We start from the raw sequence: 27,155 nt of genomic DNA on the forward strand, positions 1-27,155 counted from the left end.
GACAGCCACTGACTGTTACTTTGAACAGCTAGCTTCCTCTCTCTGAGTCTTGGTTTATCATCCTATAAGAAGGAATGCCTGGCTTCCCAGGAGGGGCTGGGCCAGGGGCTAGGGCAGCCAGGGTCCAGGAATGCACAGATGGCTCACTAAGCCCTGGGTCTGGGAAGCCTGTGCAGGAGGCCCCTACCTGGGGCTTGGACATCACCATAGTTGTAGAATTGCTGCCTGAGGAGGCAGAAGAGACTCAAGAAAAGAAGCTTTAAAGGCTTAGCCAGCCTTCAGACTCCCCCCTGCACACAAAGAAATCAACATAAGAAAGGAAGAGAAATTGTATAGCCCCAAAAGCCTAAAGTTCTCAAGAGAAGCAATTGAAATGTTGGCCACTGCACAGTCAGCCACCAGTTCGTTCAGCACTGACTTAGACCTACTCAGGGCTGGCACTGGGCATGGCCATACCACCAATCTCAGGCACACCCAACAGGTACATCCTCTCTGGCCCTGTGTGGTGTTTCTATTAACCTCTGATCCCACCTCCGATTCCCAAGTCTTCTCCTCCTGAAGGACTCCATCAACTCTTAACCAGCAGGTCCCCTGACTTGCCCCATACACCTTGGATTTTGAGTGAATGAATGAATGAATGAATGTTTTCAACAGTGACAAGTTATTGAGTGCTGGGCTATGAGTCATGCCCTGGGAGTGGCGGGCACTGCAGTGGCCAGCCCAGTCCTTGGGGGAAGGGCTTGCTGCCCCAGCCACTGGGGGTGCTAGTCAGCTGGCTGCCATGGGGAGGGGCTCCCCCGGAACTCACCCTGTCCCAGAGCAGTGCAGATGCAGTGATAGGGACCCAAGAGTAAAAAAGGCCGAGAGCATAATGGCTCTGGAGAACAGTTCCAGTTCCCAGACTGCCATGGGACACTGAGGCTGCCGTCGGCCATCCTGCTCAGCTCCCCATCTCACTTCCTTGCCCCCCTTGTCCACAGGGCTTGATCCCAAGACCACTGCCCTGCATGCTCTCTCGGAGTCTGCATCCGGGGAACCCAGCCTGTGCCACAGACAGAGGAGTGGCTCCTGCTCTGGGGGTGTTCAGTCTAGTTGGGAATAGAAACAGCTGGTGTGACAGTAACAGCACAGGGCTTCCCATCAGTCAGGCCCATGCTACACGTGCACGCTCACCATCTCTGTATAGTCAGGCCTCTCTCAGTTGAAAGAGACAGAAACTCAGCTGAAACGGCGTTAGTAAAATACAGAGTATATTGGCTGATGTGACTGAGAAGTCCGGTAGACCTCTTGCTTCAGCCACTGCTGGATCCAGGCGTTGTCATGGTGCCAGGAATCCGGGGAGTCAGCCCTGATTTCCACAGTGCTGGCCTCAGGCACTCTCTCCATCGGGTGGCTACAGACGTTTCCTGCAGCTGCCCTAACAAATCGCCACAGACTTGGGTGGCTGCACACACAAGGCTATTCTCTTATAGCTGGGGAAGCCAGCAGTCTGAAATCTCAGCCTCAGCAGGGCTGCTCGCCTCCAGAGGCTCTGGGTCCCACGCCTCTCTCCTAGCTTCTGGCGGCTCCTGGCAATCCTGGGTTCCTTGTCCTGCAGATACATCACTCCTGTCTGCCTCTGTTGCCATATGGCTTTGCCCCAGCGTGTCTCCATGTCCAATTTTCCTCTTTGTACAAGGATGCTAGTCGCTGGATCAGGGTCCACCCTGATTCAGTGTGGCTTTCTCTTCACTTGATTACAACTCCAAAGACCGTATTTCCAAATGAGATTACATTCAATGGGAGTTAGAGCTTGAACATATCTTTTGGGGGAACGCAGTACTCTCAGCCAATTAACTTAACATGGAAAGAAAGTCTTAGTAACCCCAAGTCCCAAGTGTAATTCCCACTAGCCTGATTTGAGTCTCATGTCTATCTCTGGGCACCTATGTCTGTGGCCAGGGCAAGGGAATGTTCTCAATGGCCAGGCCTGGGTCATACACTCACACTAGTAACAGAAAGTAAGGTCAGCCCTACCTGGTCTCCCATACTCACCAGCAAACCCAGATGATATCATCAAAAGAAAGAGGAATGGACACTGGGAAGGCCAAAATAACAGATGCTATTCAGCATCCTGTACTCTCAAGGGTCCTGCAGGGCAGGCCTTGTCCCATTTATTGAGTGGAAGATGGAAGCTCAGAAAGGTTAAGTGATTTGCAACTAGTTAATGGGACTGGAGCTGAGCCGGGACTTTAACCCAGGCCTGTCTTGCTCCAAAACTGGGCTCTTTCCCCAATAAATGAATGCCAAGAGTGAAGAGGGCCTGGAGGAGGGTGTCTTAAGCTGCGGTTTGCAGTGCACACAAGGAAGGCTGAGCAGGAAGAAGAGGGTCCTGCTTCCGGACACAACCATTCTCCACTGTGATAGGGTAGTCAGGCCAAGCCTCCTGGAGAGGTGGGACTTGGGCTGTGCCTTGAGGAGGGGGAAAGGAGGATTCCAGGGGAAGGTGGGGCCCAGCACCAGAAGAGCCCAAGGTCTTTGGTTGAGACAGGGGGTTCTCTTAGGGACTGGGGAGCAGGGTGACTGAGGCCACTGCGAGGCCTGGAGTCTTCAGTTCCCACAGGTAATAGGGCGCCGCTGAAGATTTATGAGCCAGGGAGAGGTGACCCTTGATCAGCTCAAAGAGCACAGTCTAAGGGTCCTTCAGGAAGCAGTGCTGCAAAGGTCGGGGGATCAATTAGAGGGCGAGGCTTGGGCAGGGAGGCCCCTGAGGAAGGTATTGGCAAGGTCCAGGTATGAGGCGATAAGCACTGAGTGGGGCTGGAGAAAAGGGCCTGGCAAGTCCACCCACTGCCCACCTAACTAGCCCCAAGTCCAAATCCAAAGCTGGCCCAACCCAACCCCTTACTCCCCTCCTTTACCGCTCATGATACCAGCTTTATATGATGGGTCCAAGGACCGGCTGGGACTTCCCTCACACGTCTACCATCAGCCCTCAAAAACCCCTCTGGGCAAACTGTTCTCATGACCAATGTACGGGTAGACCTCGATGTGGGCGAATCATCATGTCCTGGATGGTTACCTCCTGCCACCAAAGACATTTCCACAGCCAGCAGGGAAGGCTGCCAGGCCGGCTGCCAGGCCGGCTGCCAGGCCACCTTCTCTGCTTCCTCCTGCTGGCTCAGATGAACAGAGACGGAGTGCTCGGGGGCAGCTGCAGCCCCGGGCGTCTGCACAGTGGCCCCAGGAGGGACCGCGCACTTCGCCGTGGGCTCCTCTGCCTGCTCTCTGCAGTGAGGAACGCAAGCAGGGGGAGTCCTCCCTGCGAAGAGGGCCCAGCTAGGGACAAGCCCACTGGCTGTGGGAAAGCACCCTGGGAGCTCGATTAGGAAGGAGACTAAGGCAGGCGCTCAGGTGGAGCCCCGAGCTAAAAGGTGGATGCAGTTGGGGGCTCTTTCGCAAGTGAGGCAGAACCTCACAGAACAGGAAAAAGATTCCCATCACTCCCTGAGCCAGCTGGCAGCACGCTTGTGGAGACCGTGTGCACGGGCTGTGGTGGGGGAAGAGGAGGGAGAGACGGGAGAGTGGGAGGCATAAGGCCCCTTTTCTGGTGCTACCTAAGTCTGTGGAGATGGTCCCTGGCCACACCTGGACCATGCCTGCCTTCAGGAGTCCTGGAGGAGATGGAATGAGGCCTTTTCCCACTGGGTCCCATAACCTTTCCAGTGACTCAGTACAGAGCGCCTTTCTCACCTTTCCCCTTGCCTGCCGGAGGAATCCTTCTGGCATTTGAGAGAAGGGGAGGTGTGTGGGCAGCTGTGGGATTTCTCAGTGAGCACTCCCAGGCCCCCTCCCGGGGGTGCTTACTTGGGCTGCTGGGACGGAACCCCTGGGAGGGGGCTCACTCCGCATCAGAGGGAAGGCTCTTCACGTCTCGGTCCCTTGACTTTTCCCCAGGAGCTGCCAGCTCCAGCTCTGCAGGACCGCTGAGGGCTTTGCTTTGGAGCAGCAGCTCCGGTTCCCGGTCCCCAGGCCTCCTCAGGTCCTAGAGGTGGGCAGTGGGACGGAGAAGGAGGCACCCCCAAGGTTCTCAGGGGCTCAAACAGGGGAGGGGGGGCAAGGGGGGGTTTCTCCCAGTTGCAGAGCTTAATGTCATTTATAAAGGTTGACTTAGCAAATTCTTCTATTCTCCTGAGAAGTGATATGTTTCCTCTTATCAAAAAAGGAGAGCTTGATACCAACAGCATTACCTTTTGGCCAAGAGTGCCCGGAACTTACGTCAGATAACAGCCTGCTCGGCCCAACATTCTGGGACAGCTCTCGCCTTTTCAATCCCAGGCTTGTTGTTTAAAGAAACCTTACTTTAAAGGCCTATTGTATCTGTGTTTTCCACGGTGAGTCATTTCAAATTTTGGAGGAAGGGAGGAAGGAAGAAGGGAAGGAGGGAAGGAAGGAGGGAGGGAAGGAGGGAGGGAAGGAGGGAGGGAAAGAGGGAGGGAAAGAGGGAGGGAAGGAAGGAGGGAAGGAGGGAGGGAGGGAGCATTTACCGCGCACTCACTACGCGGGTACCTATGTACTGACTCCTCGCACCAAGCCTGCGGGAAGGTGTCACAGCGCCCCATCTTGCAGCCCAGGGACGAAGGCCCAGTGGGAGCAAAGACTCACCCTAGGCTGCGCAGGCGCTTGGCTAGCAGCCGCCTTCTTCCTGGGCTCTGCAGCCTCGGAGAAAGTGTGAGTGAAAAGGCCTGGGACCGAGGAGGAAGAGGGGTGACAGGTGACGGCACTGAGCAGTGGATTAGGTGGAGGTGGGGCTGAGCAGGCCTCACCTGGGGGCCTCCCGACGGGCTCCTCCGGGCCTGCTGATGAGGTGGGGGTGCCTTCTCGTGACCTCCCTCCGCTCATTTGGGACCCATCAGTGGGCTCGGCTGTGGATTTGGGAGGCCTTCCAGCTTGGGCATGCTGCGGCCCTCCCTTCTGATAGAGCACAAAGCAGAAGGTGACTCTGAGGGCTGGGGAGCCAGGCCCGGGGAGACCTGGAGGGCACGAGAAGTCAGTGGAGCGGCTCCAAGCTCTAGCGGTTCTTGTGGCCAGGAGTGTGGTATGGCCCAGCCAGAACCACCCTGGAGGGCAGAAGCCAGCTTCGAAGAAACTCAGAGACCATGTGGTCTGACCTTCCATTTTATGAACAAGGAAACTGACCCAGGGAAGAACTGACCCTGAGAACCTCCAGGGCATGTGCAGGTCTGGACCGCAGTGGCCTGCCTCTCAGCCCGCCCTGCCCCCTGCCCACTGAGCTCTTTCCTCAAAGTGCCAGCCATTAGGCAAGAGGCTTCCAGGCAAGAGAGTCCCAGAGCAGCTGCAGGGGCCACGGGACCTCCAGCTGGTCCTTCAAAGCTTTGTGTCATCCTGGGCCATGACTCAGAAAAGCATCACTGTGAACAACCCAGTGAACTACAACTTTTGGGGTCAAACAGTTGCTTATGACTAATCCTCCCACATAAGGTGCTGAGTTGGCCCTGGAAAGTGGCAAAAGAGGCGACGTCTCTAGGGCCTCCCCTGGCACTGGCCCCCGGCGGCCCTCCCACAGCTCTGCACCCACACAGCAGTGCTCCTCAACCTTCAGCTCACCCTCTTGGAAAGGATCTGGTAGGTAATTCATATTAGGATAACAGCAGCAGCAGAGGAGGGAAAACCCCCCACGTGCGAGAGGCTACCTGGGTTCCTGCTCCTGCATGTCTGTCAGCTAATATGTGATGGTGGGCAGATCTTGTTCCCAGTAGGGTCTCAGTTTTCTCATCTTATAATGAGAGGCTTGTGCTGGAAGTCTCTATATCCGCTTGCACTGACGCGAGGTGCTGCCTCTCCCACGGGGTACCTGCGTTATCAGGAAAAGAACTGATGAGGATGGGCCTCAGCCCAGGCAGCTGTGACTCCAGTGGAGGAGCGCCAGGCATCAGGAGGCCCCTGAAGAGGAGCTGAGCCAACTCCCTGTGTTGCGTCCTCTTGTCGGTCCCCTGTCTGAGACAGCAGTCCCTGTAGGCCCTCAGGGGATGTCAGAGCCAGAGCTGTGGCCCGCCCTGAGGTGGAGGGCCTGGGGTCTGGGCAGCACCTGTGCATGGATCGTCTTGGCTGCAGGATCAGGGACACTACCTACCCTGGTGGGCATCACGCCTGCCCTTACACTCTCACCCATACACACTCAGACATACAGGGAACTTCCCTTAGGCACCTGCCACCCCCAACTCATGCAGCTCTGGTTTCCTGAGAAAGTGAGGCTTCTCTGGATCTCCCCACACAGCTCTTCCTATTCAAGCTGTCCACACGAAGGGCGTCCCCCTCCAGCCCCTCCCACTAGCCCACCAGGACCAGTGCCCCAGCCTACTCTTTAGAGCCAATTTCCCCAGAAAAACCTGCTCAGAGCATAGACAAAGTAATGAAATGAGACTGAAGGATAGGGTTCATCTTAGGAAATCTCTTAGCTGCAAGGCAGGACACTGGGCAGAGGAAGAAACAGAGGCATGTAGAGGGTAAGGGGCTTCCTCCAGGTCACAGTTAGCAGCTGGGGGTTAGGGCTTAGCTCCAGGCCTCAGGGCAGGCAGACACCCAGCCTGCTGGCAAGTCAGCTTTGTAGTTTCAAGGTTGAGAGCACAGAGCAGAGGTCCACCAGCCTCATCTCCCCTCTATGTCCACAGGATCATGCCAGCCTCTTGGGTTCTGATCTCAGGGGGTTGCTGTTGAGGAGCTAACTGGGTAATGTGCACACATAAGTGGTACCTATCATCAATATTATTATCACCCATTATGCCTACCATGGTAAATACAGTCATCAGAACCTCAGGTACCAAGCACCTCATGAGTGGCCACAAAGTCCACTTGACTGTCCCACAGCACCTGGAAGCCACCCTGCCTGGCCTCTGACGTTCATCTTCTCTGGGGCCCTCTCTTTTCTTGTGGTTCTGTGTTTAAAAATCTCCCTCTGTCTTCCCAGCCACTCTCTGACCAGAAAGGCCCAGGCAATGTGTCCCTCTGTGCACGAGTGACTCGCTGAAAAGCGAGTATCACCGGGGTACCCGGCCTCGTGGTTTCAGGCTGTGCGGTTTACCTCGTGACGTCATCTTCCTTCCTCCAGATAAACCAGAAGAGACTACTGCTCAAACATGCAGCTGGTCCTGGGGGAAATGGTGCCTGCACCAACTGGTCGTTTGAAGGTTCACAGAGGGCAGCTGGGTGGTGGACCGGCCAGGGAAGGTATCCCAGGCTTGGCCCAAGGCCAAGGTGATCTGGGGGCTGAAGGGGGTTTTCTAGTACCTCTAGCCAGCCTTTGGTCAGCATAATCTTGGACAGGGCCTTCTAAACATAGGAATCAGACACTGGTCAGGGGCTGGGCCTCTGAGGTGAGGGGGGAAGGGCAGGTGTCCCCCTCCTCCCCAGGGATGGACCTCCTGGGCCCCAGGTGACAAAGCACAGGACCAAGGTGACCTGAGCCACTGTCCACAAAGGCAGGAAGACAGCAGCCTGTGCTTGGAAGGACCTCCCCTTCCTCAGACCAGGGCACGGCTCTCCCCAGGATCCTTTGCTACCAACCAGTTGAGGACGGGGGCTACCAGGGCTGGTGGGTGGGGATGGGGAAGCTCGTGTCTGCTGAAACTACCCTTCCCCCCATCCCAGGCTCTGTGCTTTATTATCTCATTTAATGTTCCAAAAACTCTTTGAAGCCAGGAATTTATAGAGTGCTTAGTTGATAGATGACAGACTCAAGACTCAGAAAGGTATGGGACTTGCCTCAGGCCCCAGTTAGCAATAGGCTTGGCATGCAGTTGGTGTCGAGGAATGTTTGTTGCATAGGAAGGAGCCAGGGTGCCACCTCTCCTCAGAGAAGCAAGGTGTCCAGGACCCACAGGTCATGTCCATTTCCACCCTGAGGGCAGCAGCACTCCCGGCAGGAGGGGCCCTGACTGAGCCCGGGCTCTGCAGAGGGAGCTTGGCCATCAGGCTGCAGCTGGGGTTGCAGCTCAGAGCAACACACAGCCACTGGGTTCTATCCACGCACTGCTGGGAAACGCCATGGCCTTCCTGCCTTCCCCAGGGGACCCCACTGCCTTCCACTTGATCCAGATTTGAACTGGCCTCCACCCTGAGCCAGTCACACTCACCCTGCAGGGTTGGGCGAGCAGGGAGGGAATACAGAGACAAAAAGCCAGGGTTCCTGTCCTCAGGGAACCGGCACTCTTTGCAGGGATAATGACAGGAGCAATGGCCACCACCACCACAATGTGGCCACAATCACTGTATTTACCAGCGTTACTGTGAACCAAGGCCCACACAAAACATGTCACACATGTCTCATTTAATCCCTGTTAAAAAAACAACCTGTCAAGTGGCCATGATTCCCATTTTATAGATGAGGCAACTAAGCTTCTGTCTCTTGACCAAGGTCACCCAGGTGGGAAGTGGCAGAGCTGGGATTTGAATCTGGGACAGTCAGACTGTAGGCCTGTGTCCTGACCAGACCACGCCAACAATGCAGCCCCGAGGGAGAAGGACCCACATTCCAGAAAGATGTGCAGAGGAGCGGCTGCAGGGGGACTGGGCCCGTGAAGGGACTCCCATGTGGAGGCCAGCATGAGCCAAGGTTCATGGAACATGTGTGAGCAGCAGCAGACAGTTCCCCTGGGACCGAGCCCAGAACCTGGGAAGGGGGTGGTTTGGGAAAGAAATCAAGGGCAGAGCAAGTGCTAGGTGACAGTCCCCACTGGAGTTCAGGCTGGGGCTCCTCTCAGCAAGTGGTGTCCTCAAGGTCAAAGGCTAGCCCGGCAGGAGCCTCTCAGCCCTGTGCCACCTTACTCTGCTCTGCTTAACCTCCTGCGTCCCTCCCTGTGGTCCAGTGTCTTCTCAGGCCAGCTGTTGGGACTAGGCAGTTCCAGAAAAGACGGCCAGAGCAACTTGGAGATTGTTGGGTTTGATGTGCAGAGCCAGAGAGCCGGAGAACAATCTGCGCTGATAGAGCCCATGTGGGTGGTCTCCCAGAGCCTGGGAGGGAACCAGCAGCGCCGGCTCTGCCCTTGGCCTGGGCTCCTGGAGCTCATTTGGAGCAGGTGTGACCATTCTGCAGACTGGCCCAGCTGCAGAGCCTCCAGACCCCCTGGAAACTCTCCCCAAAGGCAATGCTGGTCATCAAGAGTCACTGCTAGGGGGTCACAGCTGCCTGCCTGCCCACTCGGCCTGCCACTCCTGGCGTGGGTGGGGAGAGCTTCCCTGCACTCCTGGAGTTCATTTCACAGCCGGAGCCCCTGGCAGCGCCTCTCTGCCCCTGGCCTCTCCAACTTCTCTCATCAGCCTGCCCTTTGCTACTCCATCGTCAGGAGTTGGGCCTCCGCTAAATGGCTCTTTAGGGCCCCAGAGTGGAAGCAGGCAGGACCCTGAGCTGGACTGCCAGGCCTGAGGGTGACTAGGAAGTGGGGACGATGGCAGCGAGCCCCGAGCAAAGGCTCAGAGGAGGGCTCCCGAGCCCAGCTGCCCCTGGCTCACCCTCCTGGCAGGAGGCCCGGGCTCCAGGCGGCCTCCCAGGCTGACTCTGCGTGACTGCGGAGCTGCCCCCTGGGCCCTGCTCCGGTGGGAGGGGCCTGGGAAAGTCAAGCGGCTGGGGCTTTGTGGCCCTGGGGGGCCTGCCCAGGCTGTGTGTGGCAGCTCAGGAGGCTCGGAAAAGCTGTGTTCTCCATTCAGCCTCTGGGTGGAGATGGGAGAGATCAGCAGGAATCAGCAGGAATGCCGCCCCGATTACCTGGCCAGGGCTGGCTGCTGGGCCCCACGGGGTAGGTCTGCCGCCCTCAGGCCGGGAGGCTCACCTTGCTTTCCCTCCTGCTGTGATAATTAACCAGGGCTGCTGTCAGCAGTGGGTAGTATTTCTCCACATTGCCACGCTGTCCGGCTGCCCAGCAGTAGCCCCTGGCTCTGGAAGCTGGGAGGAGCAAGGTGTGCAGGTTATCGCTGCCGTCCCCACAATGGGCCAAGTGAGGCACACTCTGGGCCAGTTCACAGGCCAAGCCCGGGTGACACAGAGGCCAGAGATGTGCCTCAGTAGGCCCTCAGACAACCTGAGACCTCTCCAGCAGCCAGATGGCAATGGCCGGCACCAGTGACCAGCCCGTGGACTGTTCTGGAAGCCATCAACCCAGGGCTCTGTATCCAGCCAGGACCACTGCTCAAGATCTGCTCTCAGAGAGCATGGCAACCATGGGGCCCTGCCACTGAGCACCACTCTCTGCTTCACTGTGGGCGCCGGGGCTGGGGCCTGGCCGCTCACCTCAGCAGCCTCCAAGGCACCAAGCCCACAGGCAGGCCGAGTGTCCTCTTGTTGGCCTGACTAGGCTAACTGTCCCTTCCTGCCAAATGCAGGCCTGGGATGGGCCGGGGCAGAGCAGGCAGTACCAGGACTGAGGGGGCAGGAGGGCCCTGTGTGTGTGTGTGTGTGTGTGTGCGCGTTAACATAATCACAGACGTCATACGTCATATATCTTTTACGCATAAATACTTAAGTTTTTCTCTCCAATAGATTGAGTTTGCTGGTTTTATATAACCACAACACAGAGTCATACTTGTTGATAAAGTTAATAATAATTTCTTAGTATCATGTAAGATCTGAGTCCGGTTCAGGCTCAGATTTCCCTGAGGGTCTCATCTTTCTTGGAGCAGCTGACGGACTTTTAGGATGGGGGAGATTGTGGCAGCACCTAGGGCAGCTTGGCTCAGCCACCTCTTACCAAAGTGCTCGGCTCTGCGCCAGGGGCCGGTCTACACAGGTGACAAGAGCAGGACCTGACCCAGAGAAGACTGATGTAGAAATTGCTCAGGTAACTTCCACGTGGCCTCTGGCAGGCGTGGAGTCTTCCTGGACCAGTCTGGATCCAGGAAGACATGAAATCCTCTCCTGCCCACCCAGCATCCTCAGGACCAGCTCAGTGGAGCCGGGAGGCCCTTTCGCAGGGCACGTGCCCACTCCACCTGCTTCCTCACCACGATCCCTCTCTGCGCATCAGCCTGCCAGGGGGAATGAGCCTGTCCCCGGCCCCGAAGGGCCCTTGGTCCTCCTCCCTCCTGCTCCTCCCTTCCCGGACCAGCCCAGGGTTGCTCCTGGGTCCCCAGTACAAACCCCCTGCCCTGATGCGGTGCCTGTTCTGTGTGACTGCAGCTTTCCAAGGGCAGGATTGTGCCCTAGTGTTTCACGCAGCCAGCCTTCCTCATCGGGGAGGTTCTGTACGTTCGCTGTAGGACCACGAAAGGACAAACAGAGGAGTGAAGTTGCGGGAGAACAGGTCAGTGTAAGAACAGAAACTACCGGAACAGGCAGGCATGGGGGAATGCTCTGAGTCCTCTGCCTGTCTTCAGAAACTGGAGGACAGATGGAGCCAGTGAGTGTTGGGGACACTTCTCTCCCAGCAGAGAAGGGGGTCTCCCATCCCTTCCCGTCAGCTGGAGCCCATCCTGTCCCTTGTCCTGGTCACTGGCCTCTCTGAGTCCCCAAGGCAGTTTCCCTCCCTAGGGGCAGGCTGGGAACAGGCATGGGGACCTCAGCGCACAGCCCAGCCCCTCGCCTGCTGGGGAGTGGGGCTGTGTGCACAGGGTCAGCTGGTATCAATCCAGTGAAATCTGAAAACTTTCCACGGGAACTTATCCTATTTTTAAATTCCTCCCGATGGACTGGACAAACTCAGCCTGAGCTGAGAGCTCCTGGGAAGTTGCTGGGGGACTCCAGGACCCAGGCTCAGCTCCCTGTGGACTCACTGACGGACCCTGAGCTGCCTCCTTTCGCCTCTGGGCCTCAGTCTCCCCACCTATACAGTGTAGGGCTCAGAGCAGGATTCAAACCCTGGCCCCACCCCTTAGTCAACTATGCGACTTTGGCAAGGTTCCTGAACCTCCCAGACTTCCATTGCATCTATAAAATGGAAATACGTTGACTTGCTGGATGACACGAGTCAATACTTGTGAAGTGCTTAAGCACGGTGTCTGGGACATTACAAGGCCTATACTGAGTGCTGGTTACTACAGATCTAGAATTTCTTATCTGAAAACTGGCCATTTGTCTTTCAGAGTTTATATGACTTTGTGTTTTTAGAAAGGTAATAAAATACTATGCACATTCCCATATCATATACAACCCAGTGAGGTGTGGATCAAACACATTAGTACTTCTCAATAATATGAATACTCACCCAAAGTGGGAAACATGAAGACCATAGGCAGCCTGATGTTTGATCAGGCCAGGTGTGGTTGCCAAATACGTTACAAAAAACACTTTGAGCTTTCAGAGCTTTTGGGAGTTAGGATTTGTGGGCAAGGGATTGGGGAACCAGTATGTTTTTTATTATAATGACTTGTTGGGGAGGAGATGTTGAAATGTTTTCCATTGCTCTGGGGTGGCTCCGGAGCCAGGGGCAGAGGGGGCAAGGCAGCCCACTGTGGAGAGGGGTGGCTGGGCATCTCCTCCTGCCCAATTGGGCTGCCCGCCCGTGGCCTGCTCCGGAAAGGCCTGTACCTAAACACCTTTGTGTGAATTAGGATAAAGCGCCCCTCCCCTCAAGGCTCAGCACCCATGGGGGTAAGGCTGGGCAAGCAGGCAGCGCCCTTGTGTGCAGAAAAGGCATCCCTTCCTCTGGGCAGGCAGCACCACACCAGCAGATCGTCCAGCCTAGCAGCGTGGCCCTGCAGCCGCTGGGCACGGCGGGGCTGACATCACCCTCGCCCCATGTGGACAAGCTCTGGATGCTTGCCTGTGTCCTAGTGGTCATGAATGACATAGCTGCCCGTGGTGTGAGGCAGTGGAAGGAGCCCCTTTGGGTCAGGCCACCTATCCGGGGACAACTGAGGCTGATTTCTGACCCGTATGCCCCCGGCCAAGTCCACCCTCCACTCTGGTCACTTGGGCCAAGGGGCTCAGGCTCAAAGCTGGGTGGGGAGGAGGGGATGAGCTCCTTTCATCTTAGAACCTGAGTGAGAATCCTGGGCTGATGCTCCCACGGGGTCATCTTGTCCAACCCCCATTCTAGGGCGAGGGAGACGATGCAGGGCCCTAGACATTTGCACACAGCTTTGGTGTTTACAGATCACTTTCATGACCTCTGATTTCGTATTCATGGAGTCTTATCACCCCCATCATATTTCTCAATAAAGTCAGGCTCGGAGGTGAAGTTACTGGCCCAAGGTCACACAGCCAGGTGGCAAAGCCCACATGGCCTGCTTCCTCGTTTATGGGTGGCCACCCCCACCCCACACTGCTGCCTCTGGGTCCACCCCCCCAGCTCATAGTGGCTTCCCAGGGACACCTTCCCTGCTTACTGCAATGGGTGCTGGGGGCAAAGACCTGGACAAAGGCAGGCACAGAAGAAGAGCTGGGCACTGGCCAGGGGTGGGACCTGGCCCCGGGGTCCCAGGCACGTAGGCATGGGGGTCACGCTCTGCCCGCCCCACCTCTGGCTTGGGGAATGTCCCCTTGCTGGATGCCTGAGGGTTCGACACAACACCTCAGCTAATAGTAAAATACAAAGAACAAACAGGACAAGGCCGGGTGGATAAAGGAGGTTAATGCTTATGAAAGTGCTTTGAGCCCCTGAAAGAAAGGAGACACCAAACAGAAAGCTTCATTCCCTAGCCTTCGGTCAATTTCAGGTGGCCAAGGAGGATCTGAGCCTCACAATGGAGGAGGGGAAGGACAGGAGGGTAGAGGAGCAGGGGGTCTAGGCCTGGCACACAGAAGATGGTCAGTCACCTCTCTCAGCCGTAGCTCATTGCACCCTGAGAGGAAGGGGGTGGGCAGTGCACTGAGGCTCAAGGGGATGGGCTTGAGGGGACAGCCCCAGGGCCCGAACCAGCCTCTGGAAACAGCAGCCCCGTCTTGGCTCCCAGGCCACGGAGGAGGAGGGAGAAAGGCAGCCCAGGGCCAGGCCAGTGCCCTGGGTGCCAGAGCCCTCTCCTGTCCTCCCCCGGCAGAGGGGCCCTCCGACAGTCGGAGCTGCGGCCACGGCCCTGCCTGGCGGGGAGCCGCCTCAGAACTGCGCAGCAGACTCGACTTGGGGCTGCAGGGTTTTTCCAACAGGGTCTGTGGGCAAATTGGAAAGAGGTGCCCCCTCTGGGCAGCTGCAGTCCCAGGCGGGTTTGCTGAGTACATGGGGGCTGGGGCTGTGCACTGACCCTGCCCCTTTCCTCACTGTACAAGGTGGCCCTGGCCTGGAAGGTCCCCTGCAGATCCAAGACCCCTGCCTTTCACAGGGCCTCTGAGGTCTTCCCACCCCCCTTTCCCCCCACTGCTCCTGTGGTGATGGGGCCCATCCTGCTTGGTCCCTGCCTTTCAGAGGCACTGCTGGGAGTCAGATCAGGTTTTATCCTCATTCTGGGTCCCTGCCCCCCTCTGGGCCTCAGTTTGCCCACCTGTGTTAGCACTGACCAGATGGTGTGGGTGGTCCTTAGAAGCCTGGACACTGGGTGACGCAGTGATGAATCCCAGAGTAAAGGTTTCCCATGGTCCTGTGCAAGGCTCCCTGCCACCGGCCTTCCGCACAGAATGGCAGAGGCCCAGGGACCCAGCAGCGGCCAGGAGAGACGCAGAGGGGGCTGAGGGTTCCGGGAGCACGGGCAGGCAGGCTGCAGACCTTTCCCCACTGTCCGGGTCTCCTTCGTGTCAGGGAGCTGCGTCAGAGGCACGCGGGGGGCGGGGGGGACACACGGCCCTTCCCAGAGGGGATGACAACCCTGGATGACCGAGATGTGGCCAAAGACCTCCCAACTCAACTCCTGTCCTTCCGACTCACGCCCTCTCCCCACAACCAGCTCCTCCTCCCTCCCCTCCTTCCCCTCCCCCCTCAGCTCCTCTCCTCCACACTCAGCCCCCATTCCACTCACACTCCCAACCTGCAGCCTGTGAGAGGGAGCAGGAATCATAAGGTTTGTGGGCTGCCAGACCTGAGTTCCAGTCATACTAGTGCCTGTTAGGAGCCATGTGGTTGCTCTCTGGTGCTTCCATTTTTTTGTCTGTAAAAAGAAGGAACACACTATTACCTCTAAGGGTCACGGTGAGAGGATGAAATGATGTGGGTAGGGGTCCGCCCTGGGGTTGGCCTCGAGTAGAGTGCCCAGCAAACGGGGATCGTCAGCATCCCAGGCTGAGCTGCACAGCATTCCTGTGCCCAGCTGATCGCCTGCATGTTCCTCCATTTGAGATGCTCTTCTGGATCCTGCCAGGCAAACCGTGGGACAGACAGGTGCCCCAACCCCCAAGTCACACTTTCTGATCCCCAAGCTGGAATCTATCTCAAGAGCCCTTTTTCCTCTGCCCTGGTCTCTCCCGTGGCCAGAACTTCCTTAGAATGTAGTTGCCCAGATTTGCTACTTCTTGGAGGTGATTTCTCCCAGCTGAGCCTGGCACCTAGCAGGCATTCTAGAAGAGAGGGTGGAATGCCGCAGCCCTGGGGCCGATGGCCAGGCCTTCACAGGGAAGCTCAGGGAAACTGTGGCAACGTGCTGGGCTTGGGGATGGTGTCTTGACCCTGAGTGAGTCTGGCCAGCCCTGAGCTGCCACACCTCCCCCTGCAGCACCCCCAGGCTGGCCAGGTACAACTGGGCTAGAGTTGGGTGTGGGCTGCAGGCCCCCCTGTAACAGTAATAATAGTAATGCAGCTCCCATGCACTGTCTGCTTATTATATCCTGGGCATGTTATGCCGTTATCCCCCCAATCAGCACGACCAGCCTGTTAGGTGGGTGGTATTTCATCTCGTTTTATAGACAAAGAAACTGAGGTTCAGAGAGGTAAGATCAGGTGGCTTTGCCCGGATTTTCATCTCTTTGGGTCTAACCCTGACTGTTTGCTGCCTTCCCTCCAGCCTGGGGGGCTCTGGACTGTGTTCAGGCCAAGACCCCTGGGCCTCCTGTCTGAGGCTGGCAGAGGGTATCCCCACCATTCTCTGAGGCTCTGAGGCCTTTCTCAGAGCTCCCTCTACCTTCTCATCCACACGTCTGTACAGACCCAGGTTTCGGGGCACCCCCCAGGGCCCACACAGGCCTGCCCCATGCCAGCTCTCCAGGCTGCTTCCATTCCCGGGGCTGGAAGCCAGGTGGACTTCAGGCTCCTGCTGCTCCTGCAGGCGAGCTGCCTTGGCATCACGCTTGGTGCCCACTGGTCTCAAAGCTTGAGGAACTGTCTTCAAATATTTTCTCATTTCTATCTCCTCCTGTTCATTCCTTTCCAGGACCTCCCCGGAGCCAGGGTCCACTGCCCCCACCCCACCTCAAGGTGTGATTCCTTCAGAAGTTGCAGGCCTAGGTTCCCTCTGCCCTTTGCTGGCTGACATCCAGCCACCACACTGACTAACCTTCCTTAAATATCACTTGGATCCTGTCCTTCCCCTGCACACAAGCTTTCAGAGGCTCCCCATTTCCTCCTGCAGCAAATAGACACCTCAGCCTTCCTGGAAAGGAAGGCCTTCATAAGCCAACCCTTTCAACAACCATCTCGCTTCTCCCTGCCACCCTCAGCCCAGCCTGGGGGTGCAGCACCCTCCTTAATGTCTCACAGAAGGCACCTATCTTAGTGTTTCCTCCACCACCCGGAATCTTCCAGGACATTCTCCCATTTTTCCCTGCTCTGAAGTTGTGGAGGCATGAATTGGTCTCCACCACACTCCTTTTTCCCCACTGTTTGCTAATCAACCACCCTGTGTTAGTCTTGCCCAAGTGCCTTTCCTATGGTGGGTTTAAGTGATTTTTCATGGAAATATTTATAATAGGGAAAATCAAGAAATAATTCAAATGGCCAAAAATCAGGGAAATGGTATGTGAACTATGGAGAAACACAAGGTAGATATTCTAAAGATGGTTGTGAAGACTGCAGTGAGATGGCAAACACCTATTAAATAATGTTAGATAAGAAGGAAAACAGGATACAAAGTGGCTTTCTATTGTTTTTAAACATGTTGAAAATGGATAGGAAGAAAGACTGGAAGGAAACTCCTTCATTCCTTAGACCAAAGCTGGGATATAATTTCCTGCCACTGAATGAGTAGAAATATTTGTTGCACTCTGTTAAATACGCACAACTAAATGGGCTTATGTTAGGAGGATGGGTTAGGGGTGGTTTTTGTCCTCTGCTCCTTTCATAATGGGAAGACATCAATCCTAAATTTTGACAGGCATGACGGAGGGTAGGAAGCATGCTGCTGGCTGTGACAGCTGTCCAGGCGCCCACCTTCCAGCTCAAACCTACCTCAGGCCCACCCAGGACTCCCAGGACTGGAGAAACAGAGCTTTCGGGCCCCCGGGGGCTCTGTTTGCCCACCTTGGGTCCTCTAGGTCAGCCGAGGGCACAGCTGCTCCCTGTTCTGCGCTGCCCCTCATAGGCCAGTGCAGGGGCAGCTCCGGAGGGGCCGAGGGCTGGGGAGTGCAGGCGGGGGTCTCTCGTTTCACCACATCCTTGGGTTATTTTAGAGACCAGGACTCCAGGCTCAGAGGAGTGAACACTGGGTATGGCAAGCAGGGACTTGGCTCCTTCTTGTTTCACCACTGTGCCTGCCACTTCTGTGTGTTCTAGATTCAGGCAATGACTCTGCTGGGTGGGCTTCCAGGGGACCCAATGGGAGCCCCTGCTGGGACCTGGGAATGGACCAGGTCCCGGGAGTTGGGGAAGGGCCCTGCCTGGTCCCTTTCAGGCCTTGGTTCAAATGTCACCTTCTCAGGGGGGCCTTCCCTGGCCACTCTGGTTGGCTGTATTCCACCCCTCCCTGCTTTCTCTTTCTTTTCCACTCTTAGCTTCTAACATACAACACAACGTACTAGGTATCTGGTTTGTGCTCTCTCCCTAGTGGGAATGGAAACTCATGCTTTGTTCACTGCTGTTCTTTCCAGGGTCTAGAACACCTGGCACCAAGTAGATGCTCCATGAATAGCTGAATGCCTGTGAACTAGGGATCATGTGCTCCTCAGCCCAATTGGAAAACCCACCAGGAAGCCAAATCACCACAATGAGGAAAAGAGATCAAATATTTTGGGGTCATGAGATTGAATCTGTGCCTAGTGGCTCTTCCTCCATGAAGCCTGCCCTGATTTGCCTGGACTGAAAGCAGGCAGTGTGGATCTGTTGAGCAACCACCGTGCTTACCACTGCCTCTCCCATCAGTGTCGGGGGTGTGTACAAGCCTTACTTTCCTGGCTCCTTGGGGCAGGGCTCACCTTATCTACACAGTCCCAGTGCCAGGAGCACAGGGGGTGCTCAACAGATGTCTGTTGAATTCATAAATGAGATTCAATTCCTGCTTCTCTCTGGAAGTAACTCCCACCTCCCAGCACACTGAAAAGCACTCAATAAACCTGTGTGGAATGGACAGAGGTCTGCTTGATGTGACATGGATTTTCTGTTCTACTTTACCTGAGTTTAGTCTACCCCAACTTGTGTGAGCCCGGACTTGTGGGCTCGCCTGTGTCCCGCTCGTACTAGGCCCATCTCAGTCAAGGCCTTTTGGCTCCAGGACGGCCCTGGCGCCTCTGCAGGCCTGGCTGCCCCCCCATGGGTGTGGGACACTCCTCGAAGTTTCTGGATGACGCTACCCTCGCCAGCCCTGGAAGCCTGCTTCTCACTCTCTGGGCTGCCTGTCAAGCCCAGCGTGGTGCACATGTGGGAGAGCGGCGTGTGGAGAGGCAGCTACTCATCTCCCCATGGCTGTGGGTGGTTACGCTCTGCAATCATCCTGCTTCCCAGGTAAATCATGAGCATTCCGTGCCCTCAGCCCAGGGGCTGGCCCAGGCACACCAGGCTTTCCAAAGCACTTAAGAGGGGCCCCTGACTGACAGTCAAGATTTTAAAGAGCTAGTGTTTGTTCTATGTTTACCAGAGAGAAGGAACCCCTGGCTAATAAAGCGTTGTAGTTTTGACTGGAAACATGCCCACTCAGTGAGGTAATTTCCAGTCTTTAGCGCTCACTGGAATCCCTAGCAAGCAAGTATATAAATTACTGGTTAAGAGAGGGGAAATAAATGATTACTTAATACATGCAACTGAATAAACAAAACCTTTTGAAACGAGGGGTCTGAGGAGCTTTACAGAACCCAGACCCCGGGGGCCCCAGATCAAGCTGCTCAGCATAGGCTCACTGAGGGACCCAGGAGGAGCGGAGGGGCCCGGGCACATGAATGGCCCTGGGGCAGCGGGCTGGTGGAGGCGTGACAGCTGGTGGCAGGAGTGTCACACACACTCCAGGAGGGAGTGGTGTCTACATGACTCTAAAGCAAAAAAGGATTTTTTTGTAGTCAGTGGAAGCTTAAGAACAGGGATATGAAAGGAGAGGAAGCAGCAGAGACAAGGCAGAACCCGTGAAAAATCTAAATGGTACTAACAGGAAAGAGAGCCTTTTCTGAGTACTTACTACATGCCAGCATTGGTTTAAGGGCCCAGACGCACTGGCCCTTCTGCTGGCCTCATGACTTAGGCAGGAGCCCTATTTTGCACAGGAGGAAACTGAGGTCAAGTGGCTTGCTCAAGCTCACGCTTCTACAAAGTGGCAGAGGCAGGATTCCACCCAGGCAGGCTGGCTCCAGAGCCTACGGGCCTCATCTCCAACAAACCAATTAGCTAAGGGCTTGGCTTCACTGAAGCAAGGCTCTAGTCTGGCTGGTTCTGTGCAGGAGTCCCTCCCCAGTGGCTGCTGGAAGCCAGAGTGGGCATGTTTGGCTCTGGGTGTTTGGAGTGACAGCCAATGAAGCAGAGGAGGTGCCCCAGAGGCACCTGGGTTGTGCAAACCTCCAGCCTATGCAGGCTGAGAGCCTGGTGTGGATAGCGTGAGGAGTACCCCCCTACCTGAGCCTGGGCTTCAGTCCTGGGAGTGGAGGTAAAGGGGCATTAGTCATCCAAAGTCCCCATGTGCGGGTGCTCTGCAAAGGAATGAGCCCTTGAGGGCAAGCTGGCCATGTGAGGCTCACCCTTGCCCCATCCCCAGGCATGACACCAGCCCCCAGCTGGACTATGAAATGAGTCCAACATAAAATCCCTCCACAAATGCATTTGAACTTATGCATCCAAATAGTACTGACTCCTTCAAAGTTGCACTCCAGGGAGGTGGCACTTTTATTCTGTGGATATTGCCATACTCAGACGATGTTTGGCTTACTCAGGAATTGCCATCAGAGCCCTGATGCCTCCCTTTGGCTCTGCAGTGGGGCTTTGTCCTAGTTCTCCAAAAGGTCAGAAGTCCAAGGCAATGGACCTAGAACAGGGCCTGGAGCATCATGCTTGGTGCTGGAGGGGGCAACTGTCACTATTGACACCCACTCACTACCTTATTTCTAGAGGACACCTGGTAAGCCCCTAGCTTCTACTCTGTTGGCACCTGCCCAAACAGCTGATGTTTCTTGGGAGCTGGGAAATTCCATTTTGCAGCAAAAGTGTGACCAGAAATTTGCAAGGGCTGGATTTTCTTTGGTGGCTACTGAAATGGCTCAAAGGGCATGTTGCAAAGGGAATCTTCAGAATAAGGAGACTTCTGTAAGAGGGACTGCTCCCTCGGGGCTTTGAAGAGGGTGGCGGGCTCTGTTTTGGAGGAATGAGTGTGTGTCACTCCCTCCACAGCATTCAGCTCATCCCAAGGTGGTGCAAAGGCAGCTGGCCCAGAGCAGGGTGGGTCATGCTGGGCACTCCCGGGTTGCTGCGGGGCTACTTTTATTGCCATGATTAGTCATGATTTACCATGACCCCAAGCATGGCCTCTCAGGCTTGTAAAGTGTGGCTCTTCCCAAGGGATCAGAAAATGAAGAAGCAAATGTGGGAAGCCTGAAGAAGGAAAACATGAGTTATGTTAGGAAACAATTCTTAAGAGTTATTTCATATCTAACATGGAATAGTTTATGGATCCTGTTGTCTTTGTAAGACCTTGGTAATTTTCCTTAATAATTGCAACACCTATTTCATCTTGTTTTCCCAAGATATTAGGCCATTATTTCAACCAAGTGTGTTTTGGACCTTGACCTAAGAACAAGGCATAAGCTTTGAAAGTCAGGTTTTTTTCCAACTGTGGCTGGCCCTGGTTCAGCCATCTGAAAGTCAGTTGGTATTTATATATATATAATGTAGCCGTTTAGATAGGCCTATCTGCATATACAAAGAGTGCTTCAAACTGTCCTTTCTCTGGGTACACAGACAGGCAGAACCCACAGTGGTGAGGTGTGGCCTTGGAACCAGCAGCCCTGGGTCTGACTCCTGTTTCCATCTGATGTTGGCCAGTTTCAACCACTCCGAGCGCCTCTCCTCTTGGGGGAAATGGCAAAAACAAGTATATGAATGTCTCAGACAGGGGCCTGTACACAGTAGATGCTCAATAAATATCTCTTCCATTTGGGGAACCTGGATAAACAAAGTGGAAAAGACCAGGGAGACCTGGGTTCACCTCCTTCACGCAATAGGGAAGAAGGATGGAATGGGAGGGGAGGGGAAGGGAGAGAAGGAGAAAGCGAGGGGGCGAAAGCAGAACGGATGGATGAATAAGGGAACACACCACCTTCCGGTCCTTGGTGTTACCGAACCTCTTTGAGACTCAAATTTCTTTACCTACAAAATGGGGATAATAACACCTACCCCATTTAGTTGTTTTGTGGATTAAAAAAGACAATGTATAAGAAGTAGCTAGCATGGACTGTCATTCAGTGAAGGCGGCTGTCCCCATCAGGAGCCCCCACAGTAGCTCTGCTTGGCATCCGGTCTGCTCCCCTAGCTTTGACTCTACTGGCATTGAACATGAGCGTGATAGACGCATACACAAAGAGGTGATGGTTCATCTCGTTTTCATTTTAAAAGCACCAGTGAATTATGATGCTGTTCACAGAATTAGACGACACCTTACCATTAGATGCTGTCCTTACCACTCACATTCTGGAGACTGGTCAGGTCCCGTGAACTGGGGCAGGTTCTGGGGCAGCTGCTATTTATAGGCCCATGCAAGAGGCCCATGTGGTCATTTCTCTGCCAAGGCTGTGCCTCCAAAACAAGAGCGTGTAGCCATCAGGAACCGAAACTCAGGAACCAAAGTGACCTGAGCGGCTCTGGTTTTCCCACCTGTGGGAAAGCAGGGGCCGGGGCAAATAAGCAGGTCATGGGCTCGTTTGTCCTCAAGGGCTGCCCAGAGCCTGAGAGTTAAAGCAAGACCTGGGGTGTGGGTGGGAGTGGGGGGGGGACTCTCACAGATTCTCCTCATCTTTCATTCGTTAAAATCAAGATGACTCATCATTTTGTCTTCCTCGCAATCCAGACAGGGTCACTCTTTCCAAAGGCCATACTCATTGGCAGGACTTCCTAACAGGGGCATTCTGACTTTTACCAGAAGGCCAAAGGCAACGTCAGAAAATCCTTTTTTCTGGTCTGCAATAATAGCCAATATTTAGTCAATGCTTCTGGGTGCCAAGCACTGCACTTAGTGCTTTATATACTTATGAATTCTCACAACCCTTGGAGGCTGGTATTATTTATTCCCAATTTACACATGAGGAAAACAAAACGCAGACGTAGCCAAGACCCACTGTGGAGCCTGCCCACCCCAGCGGAGGCTCCCTCGGTGACCCTCCTGCTCTTCCAAGTCTGCGTCCAGTGACCTCACGTTGACAGCCTGAAATTGGCCATGTGGAGTATTTATACTATGGGAACTGGCAAATAGTACACATGAGGGCCCCCTTCTTTTTGAAAAATACATAAGAACTACTTGTTAAATATTTACCAGCCACTAAGTGCACAGAGCCAGGTTTCAGACACAGGTCTTTCTCCTCCTCAGGAAGCTGAGCAGTTAGGAGAAGGCTGAACACTGGCTGCCCTGGACCTCCTCCCTGGGACCCCCAGGAGATGTCCAGATCCCATCCACATAGTATTAGTAAACACATCTGAGCCCTTTTCCTGGTCTGTGCTGACCTAAAGATTCAACTGAAATTACAAGGGTGGAGTAAGCTGGAGACAGGATTTACGAGGTAATAATAATGTGCTCTCATATATGGCTGTTTTCATCTTCAAAGCATTTTATAGCCATTTACTAATTAGTCCTGGGCTGCACTCTGTGTGCAGGTACAATGCTCGATGACGGGCTGAACAAGCCAGAAATCTTTAAAAATATACAGGTGACCATCACCCATTTACAAGCACAACTTGCTTCTGTTGCAGTTGGGGAGATAAGATCTCATGAACGCTGGTTTCGAATCCCTGGGACTGGAAAAATGAAGTGGCTATTGTCACCTTCTGTTGTCTGGTTCCCCCTAAGAAAAGCCCAAACCTTCCTCCTGGGGTAAGGGAGCTGGAAGTCTTTAAAAATCACATAAACTCCATGCTCACAACCTAGACATAGTACATCATCCTTTACTGGGAAAGAAAAAATCAGTCGGCTTGCTAGAGCTGTGGACATATGTGAGCAGCAGTGCTGGGTCTGGTACCGTCAGGCTGGTGGCTGACAGGAACTCCCTTAACCTCTCTGATCTCCTTTCCTCATTGCTGGCACAGGGGTGACCCTACTCACTTCCCTGCACGGGGGTGCTGAGCCAGCGTGACAGCACTTCCACGTTAGACGCTGCCTGCTCTGCAGATGTGCACGGTGGCGGGGAGGGGTCACTCGTGATCTGGCCAGCCTGAGCCCCTGTGGAGCCCTAGAAGTTGGAGGGACAGGAGGGCCATGCCCAGATCACACTGCCCACTACTGGTTACTGTCACTACTGACTGGCTGAAATGACAAGGGTCTAGACCATGTGATCTCACCCCATCCCGTAAGTGCCAACCACCCTCTGGAAGAACTGGAAACTCCTCCTGGGTCTGCAGCAAACCCTGACTCGGTCAGTTCTCGGCTCTGTGGGCAGCCAAGCCCTTCCATGCCCCTCTACTGGGGGGAGGGTGGCCAGAGCAATCCTTAGTGACAGCATCATGGAGCGCAGGGTGGAGCCTGGCACACAGCTGCTTCGGGTAGAGTGAGCAATCAGCTCGCCAGAGTCAGGAGAGACTCCAGGGTGGTCAGCTGGCTGAGGGGGCCATGACCACTGGCTTAAAAGAATCACCTGGGGAGTTTTATCAAAATCCAGATGCACAAGCCCCAGCGAGTGAGATCTGATTCAGAATTGCAGTAGGGCCCAGAGCAGTTCCTGAAGAAGTTCCCTAGGTGGTTCTGATAAGCTGAGTCCTGGTATTACACGGAGAAGGGGCTTACTCAGGGTCACACAGCCAGCTAACGGCAGAGCTGTGCTGTGGACAACAGGGCACGGGACTGTTCTCCATCATGGGAATTCCCAAGGTTTCAGAGCAGGGGGCAAAGTGCCCACAGGGTGCGAGAACCCAGCGCCAGGCAGTCCTCCAGCTGGCAGCCAGCTGGGAGGGCTGTTCAGGCTGTTCTCTGCCTCCCGAGAAGATTCCGGGGGCTGGAGAACACTGGAAGGCCAGGTACCCCTTACCAGTCCCTGTAAGGGGCTGGAGCTGCTTCCCTTCCAGGGGCACGTGTGAAAACTGGGCTCTGAGAGCCATGAGGGGACCCGAGGCAGGAGTGAGAGGCCCTCCACGTGGGGCCAGAGTATCGCCTTCAGCAGGGAAGGCAGCTGGGTTTCAGCAGAAGTCAGGCAGCACAGGCTGGCTGCTTGTTTCTCTCACCCTGTGCCCAGGCCCTACGTCCCTGTGCTGAAAGCCTTCAGGGTGGAACAGTGCTAAATTAAACCAGAAGACTTGTGAAGTGGTCAAATTGGCTGGAGTCAACTTGTGCACGAGTTAAGGACAGTCATGTGGTGGCGTGGAGAGGTCTGGCTCCCGACGTCCAGGGTTGCTCCTAAGTCGCTGAGTTTCTGTGGCTCTTGGGGCTCCTTGCTCCTCTGTTCATTGAAGGAAGTAGCAGGGGACAAGGACAGGGGGTGGGGACCAGATGACTTCTGAGACCCTGTCTGGCTTTGGTAATCTATGTATTTAGGAAAAAAGGGAGCTTGCTCAGAGTATCTTCCTCAGCTCTGCTCTGGAATGGCTGCAGAGCTGCCAGGCCTGGGCCCGGATGTCACATTCCACAAGACCTGACCTTTGTCTTTTAGGTATAATTTGTGCAGTGCTGCATAAGTCCAAATACCTCCCATCAGCCCGGGGAAGGGTGACAGGAGAGAGGGGAGGACAGATTCATTGGCGCAGTCAGTAACCTTTAATGACAGCCTGCTGGGTCAGGATGGCCTGTGCACACGGTGCACACCCAGGAAGCTGGACGGGGAGGGGTTGGTCAGATTCATGCAGGCCAGATTCCAATGGAGGATCACCCCAAAAGGGAAATGTTGGGGAGTAAAACACACACACACGTGACACGAGTTTCAGGGGAAAGAAAGCAAAGGGGGGGTTTAGTCTTAAAATCTTAAAACTTAGAAGAGGTCTCATAGACAAAGACTTTGGAATAAGGCTGTGTGCATTAGTGACATCTTACTTTCCCTGGAAAAATACCATGCTATGATTTGTGATTTTATTTCTTCCAACTAAGAAATATACCGAAAGAAACAAAGAGAGAGCAACCAGAGGTAGGGAGGCTCTAGGATCCAGGTTACCGCCAGCCAGCTCAAGTTTGGGTTCCAGTCGGGGGTGTGCAAAGCTGCTGGGTGAGCAAAACGCTGCTATGAAGACATTCCAAGTGGCTTCCAGGAAGCCACGCATGTGGACAGAGCCGTCTGGCTGGCCACCACTCAAGGCTGGTGCTTCCTAGAGCTTTCCATTGGCAAAGGCTGCCTCCTGGAACTGAGGGACAAAGGTTTTGAAATAAGCCCTGGTGGGAAAGAGGGGGAGAAAAAAACTGTGGTTAGCACAAACAACTTAAAAAAAAAAGTGCAACTCAGAGCTTTCAACCTAACTCAGAACAGTTGTTATTTATCATTCATGCATCTTGGGTTGGATTTTCCTTCCCTGCTGATGCAAAGCCCTCTGGATTTTTCCAAGGGAGGTACATACAGCTCACTACTGTGCTATCTCACACGGGTATTTCAAGGGCTGTTCGCAAATCTTCCTGGCTGCTGCTAATTCCTCTTACCCATGAGTACCCAGGTCCCTCTGCCCTTTCCCGGTCAAAGACAGGGGCCTGATCTCAGCTACAGAGCAGAGAGTGACATGTCAACAACCCCGTCATTTTCATGATCTGAAATGTCAAGAGGGTTGTACTTTTCACTTAATTGGATCTTTGACTTCATATAGACAAAGAGGATCCAACACAAAGGATTTCTAAGTGCTCCATGGCTTCCATTTCTTTCCAAACATATGTGCAGTTTGGCCTACTGGAAAGAAAATCAGGCTGGGTATCAAGAGAACCTTCCCCAGTCAGTCACAGACTAGGGACGGGACGTGGGGCAGACCATTTGGTCTTTCTGGAGACAAATTAGAATCTGTGGAAGCAGGCTCCACATTCTACATCAGGAGAGGAGCAGGTGCTGGGCCCACTCTCTGCCAGGCATTGTGTGAAGAGCCAGGGGCTGTGAGATGACCCAGATGTGGCACCTGCCATGTAGGAGACTGACACATAAATAACACTGGCTGAGGTGGTCAGGGCGCTTACGGAGGTTCCAGGAGGCATGGGTTTGAGGCAATCAGGGAAGGCAGAGGTGGAATAGGCATTGAGGGTGTTCTAGAAAAAAGACACAGCAGGAGCACAGGCCTGGGCACATGGGATGGCTTGTTGTGAGCTAGAGGCTCTGTGGGAAGATAAAGGATGAGGCAGAAAGTGGAGGGAGAGGCAGCTGGACAGGCTGAGGTGGGCACCCTGTGCCCCTGGTCACCCAGGTTTGCCTCCTAGTTCTTCCTCTCCTGCCCCCGACTCCTCTGAGATCGGAGCAGTCACACCTTATTATCTAGAAGTGGTTCACCCAGAACTGTGACATGAACAGGAAGGGCCACCAAGACCTGTTACCACTGGTACCACAAAGGTCTCAAACGGGAATCCTGCAGTGTGGGGGCAAGCACCCCGACAACTCAGCAGGCTCTGGGGCCACACACTCCTGTACTGACGACACCTGGCTCCCTCCCCACTGTCCTGACACCAAGCCAACTGGTACGTCTTTCAGAGTCCACACTTTGCTCCGGCTTTCCCGGCCCCAGCTCCCCCAGCCCCTCTGCAACATTTACGTGTCGGCTCCTCTCTGGAGGCTCCCTTTCCCTGTGCCATGACACATCGCAGGTCTCCCACCC

The 27,155-nt window shown here is 54.8% G+C and overlaps 2 protein-coding genes and 1 long non-coding RNA gene across 24 annotated transcripts in view; 1 reads left to right on the top strand and 2 right to left on the bottom strand.

Moving 5' to 3' along the window:
- Positions 1-1,233: 1,233 nt before the first annotated feature.
- LOC118970730 (uncharacterized) lies at positions 1,234-22,139 on the bottom strand. Of its 21 annotated transcripts, none has more exons than XR_012122146.1 (5): positions 21,876-22,134; positions 14,404-15,003; positions 11,129-14,074; positions 9,825-9,937; positions 1,234-9,705 (listed from the first exon to the last, which is right to left on the bottom strand). XR_012122146.1 is itself a non-coding variant. In XM_073215078.1 (4 exons), the coding sequence occupies exons 2-4, from the start codon at positions 5,212-5,214 to the stop codon at positions 3,881-3,883; spliced, it is 633 nt and encodes a 210-aa protein (XP_073071179.1). In that variant the 5' UTR covers positions 5,215-15,003; positions 21,869-22,139; the 3' UTR covers positions 1,234-3,880. The 21 variants fall into 21 exon arrangements, 4 of the variants coding, with proteins under 4 accessions (XP_073071179.1, XP_073071178.1, XP_073071144.1 ...); XR_012122147.1 differs by having other exon boundaries at positions 1,234-4,024; positions 4,645-4,724; positions 4,806-14,074; XR_012122145.1 differs by having other exon boundaries at positions 1,234-9,937.
- LOC140844047 (uncharacterized) overlaps positions 15,011-27,155 on the top strand; it is a 47,706-nt gene continuing 35,561 nt past the window's right edge. The window contains exon 1 of the long non-coding RNA XR_012122175.1: positions 15,011-18,719. This is a non-coding gene — a long non-coding RNA (uncharacterized lncRNA). The remainder of the gene's footprint in view (positions 18,720-27,155) is intronic.
- Positions 25,436-27,155, bottom strand: part of BABAM2 (BRISC and BRCA1 A complex member 2) — a 387,307-nt gene continuing 385,587 nt past the window's right edge. For both annotated transcript variants that reach the window (XM_073214996.1, XM_037009417.2), the window contains one exon: positions 25,436-25,746. In XM_073214996.1, coding sequence (XP_073071097.1) covers positions 25,667-25,746 — 80 coding nt within the window. In that variant the 3' untranslated portion in view covers positions 25,436-25,666. The remainder of the gene's footprint in view (positions 25,747-27,155) is intronic.

This window comes from Manis javanica, chromosome 1, assembly GCF_040802235.1.
Source record: "Manis javanica isolate MJ-LG chromosome 1, MJ_LKY, whole genome shotgun sequence".
NCBI lineage: Eukaryota > Metazoa > Chordata > Mammalia > Pholidota > Manidae > Manis > Manis javanica.

Bases quoted from the DNA above. Each gene is read 5' to 3' on its own strand.
- LOC118970730 (XM_073215043.1), bottom strand. From the start codon at position 21,956: ATGGGCCTCTTGCATGGGCCTATAAATAGCAGCTGCCCCAGAACCTGC. The intron at 15,004-21,875 runs GTGAGTGGTAAG...TTCTTTTTACAG, and splicing joins ACCTGACCAGTCTCCAGAAT to ACAAAAAAATGGAAGCACCA. The intron at 14,075-14,403 runs GTGGGCAAACTG...ATTTGCCCACAG, and splicing joins TCTGGTCAGTGCTAACACAG to ACCCTGTTGGAAAAACCCTG.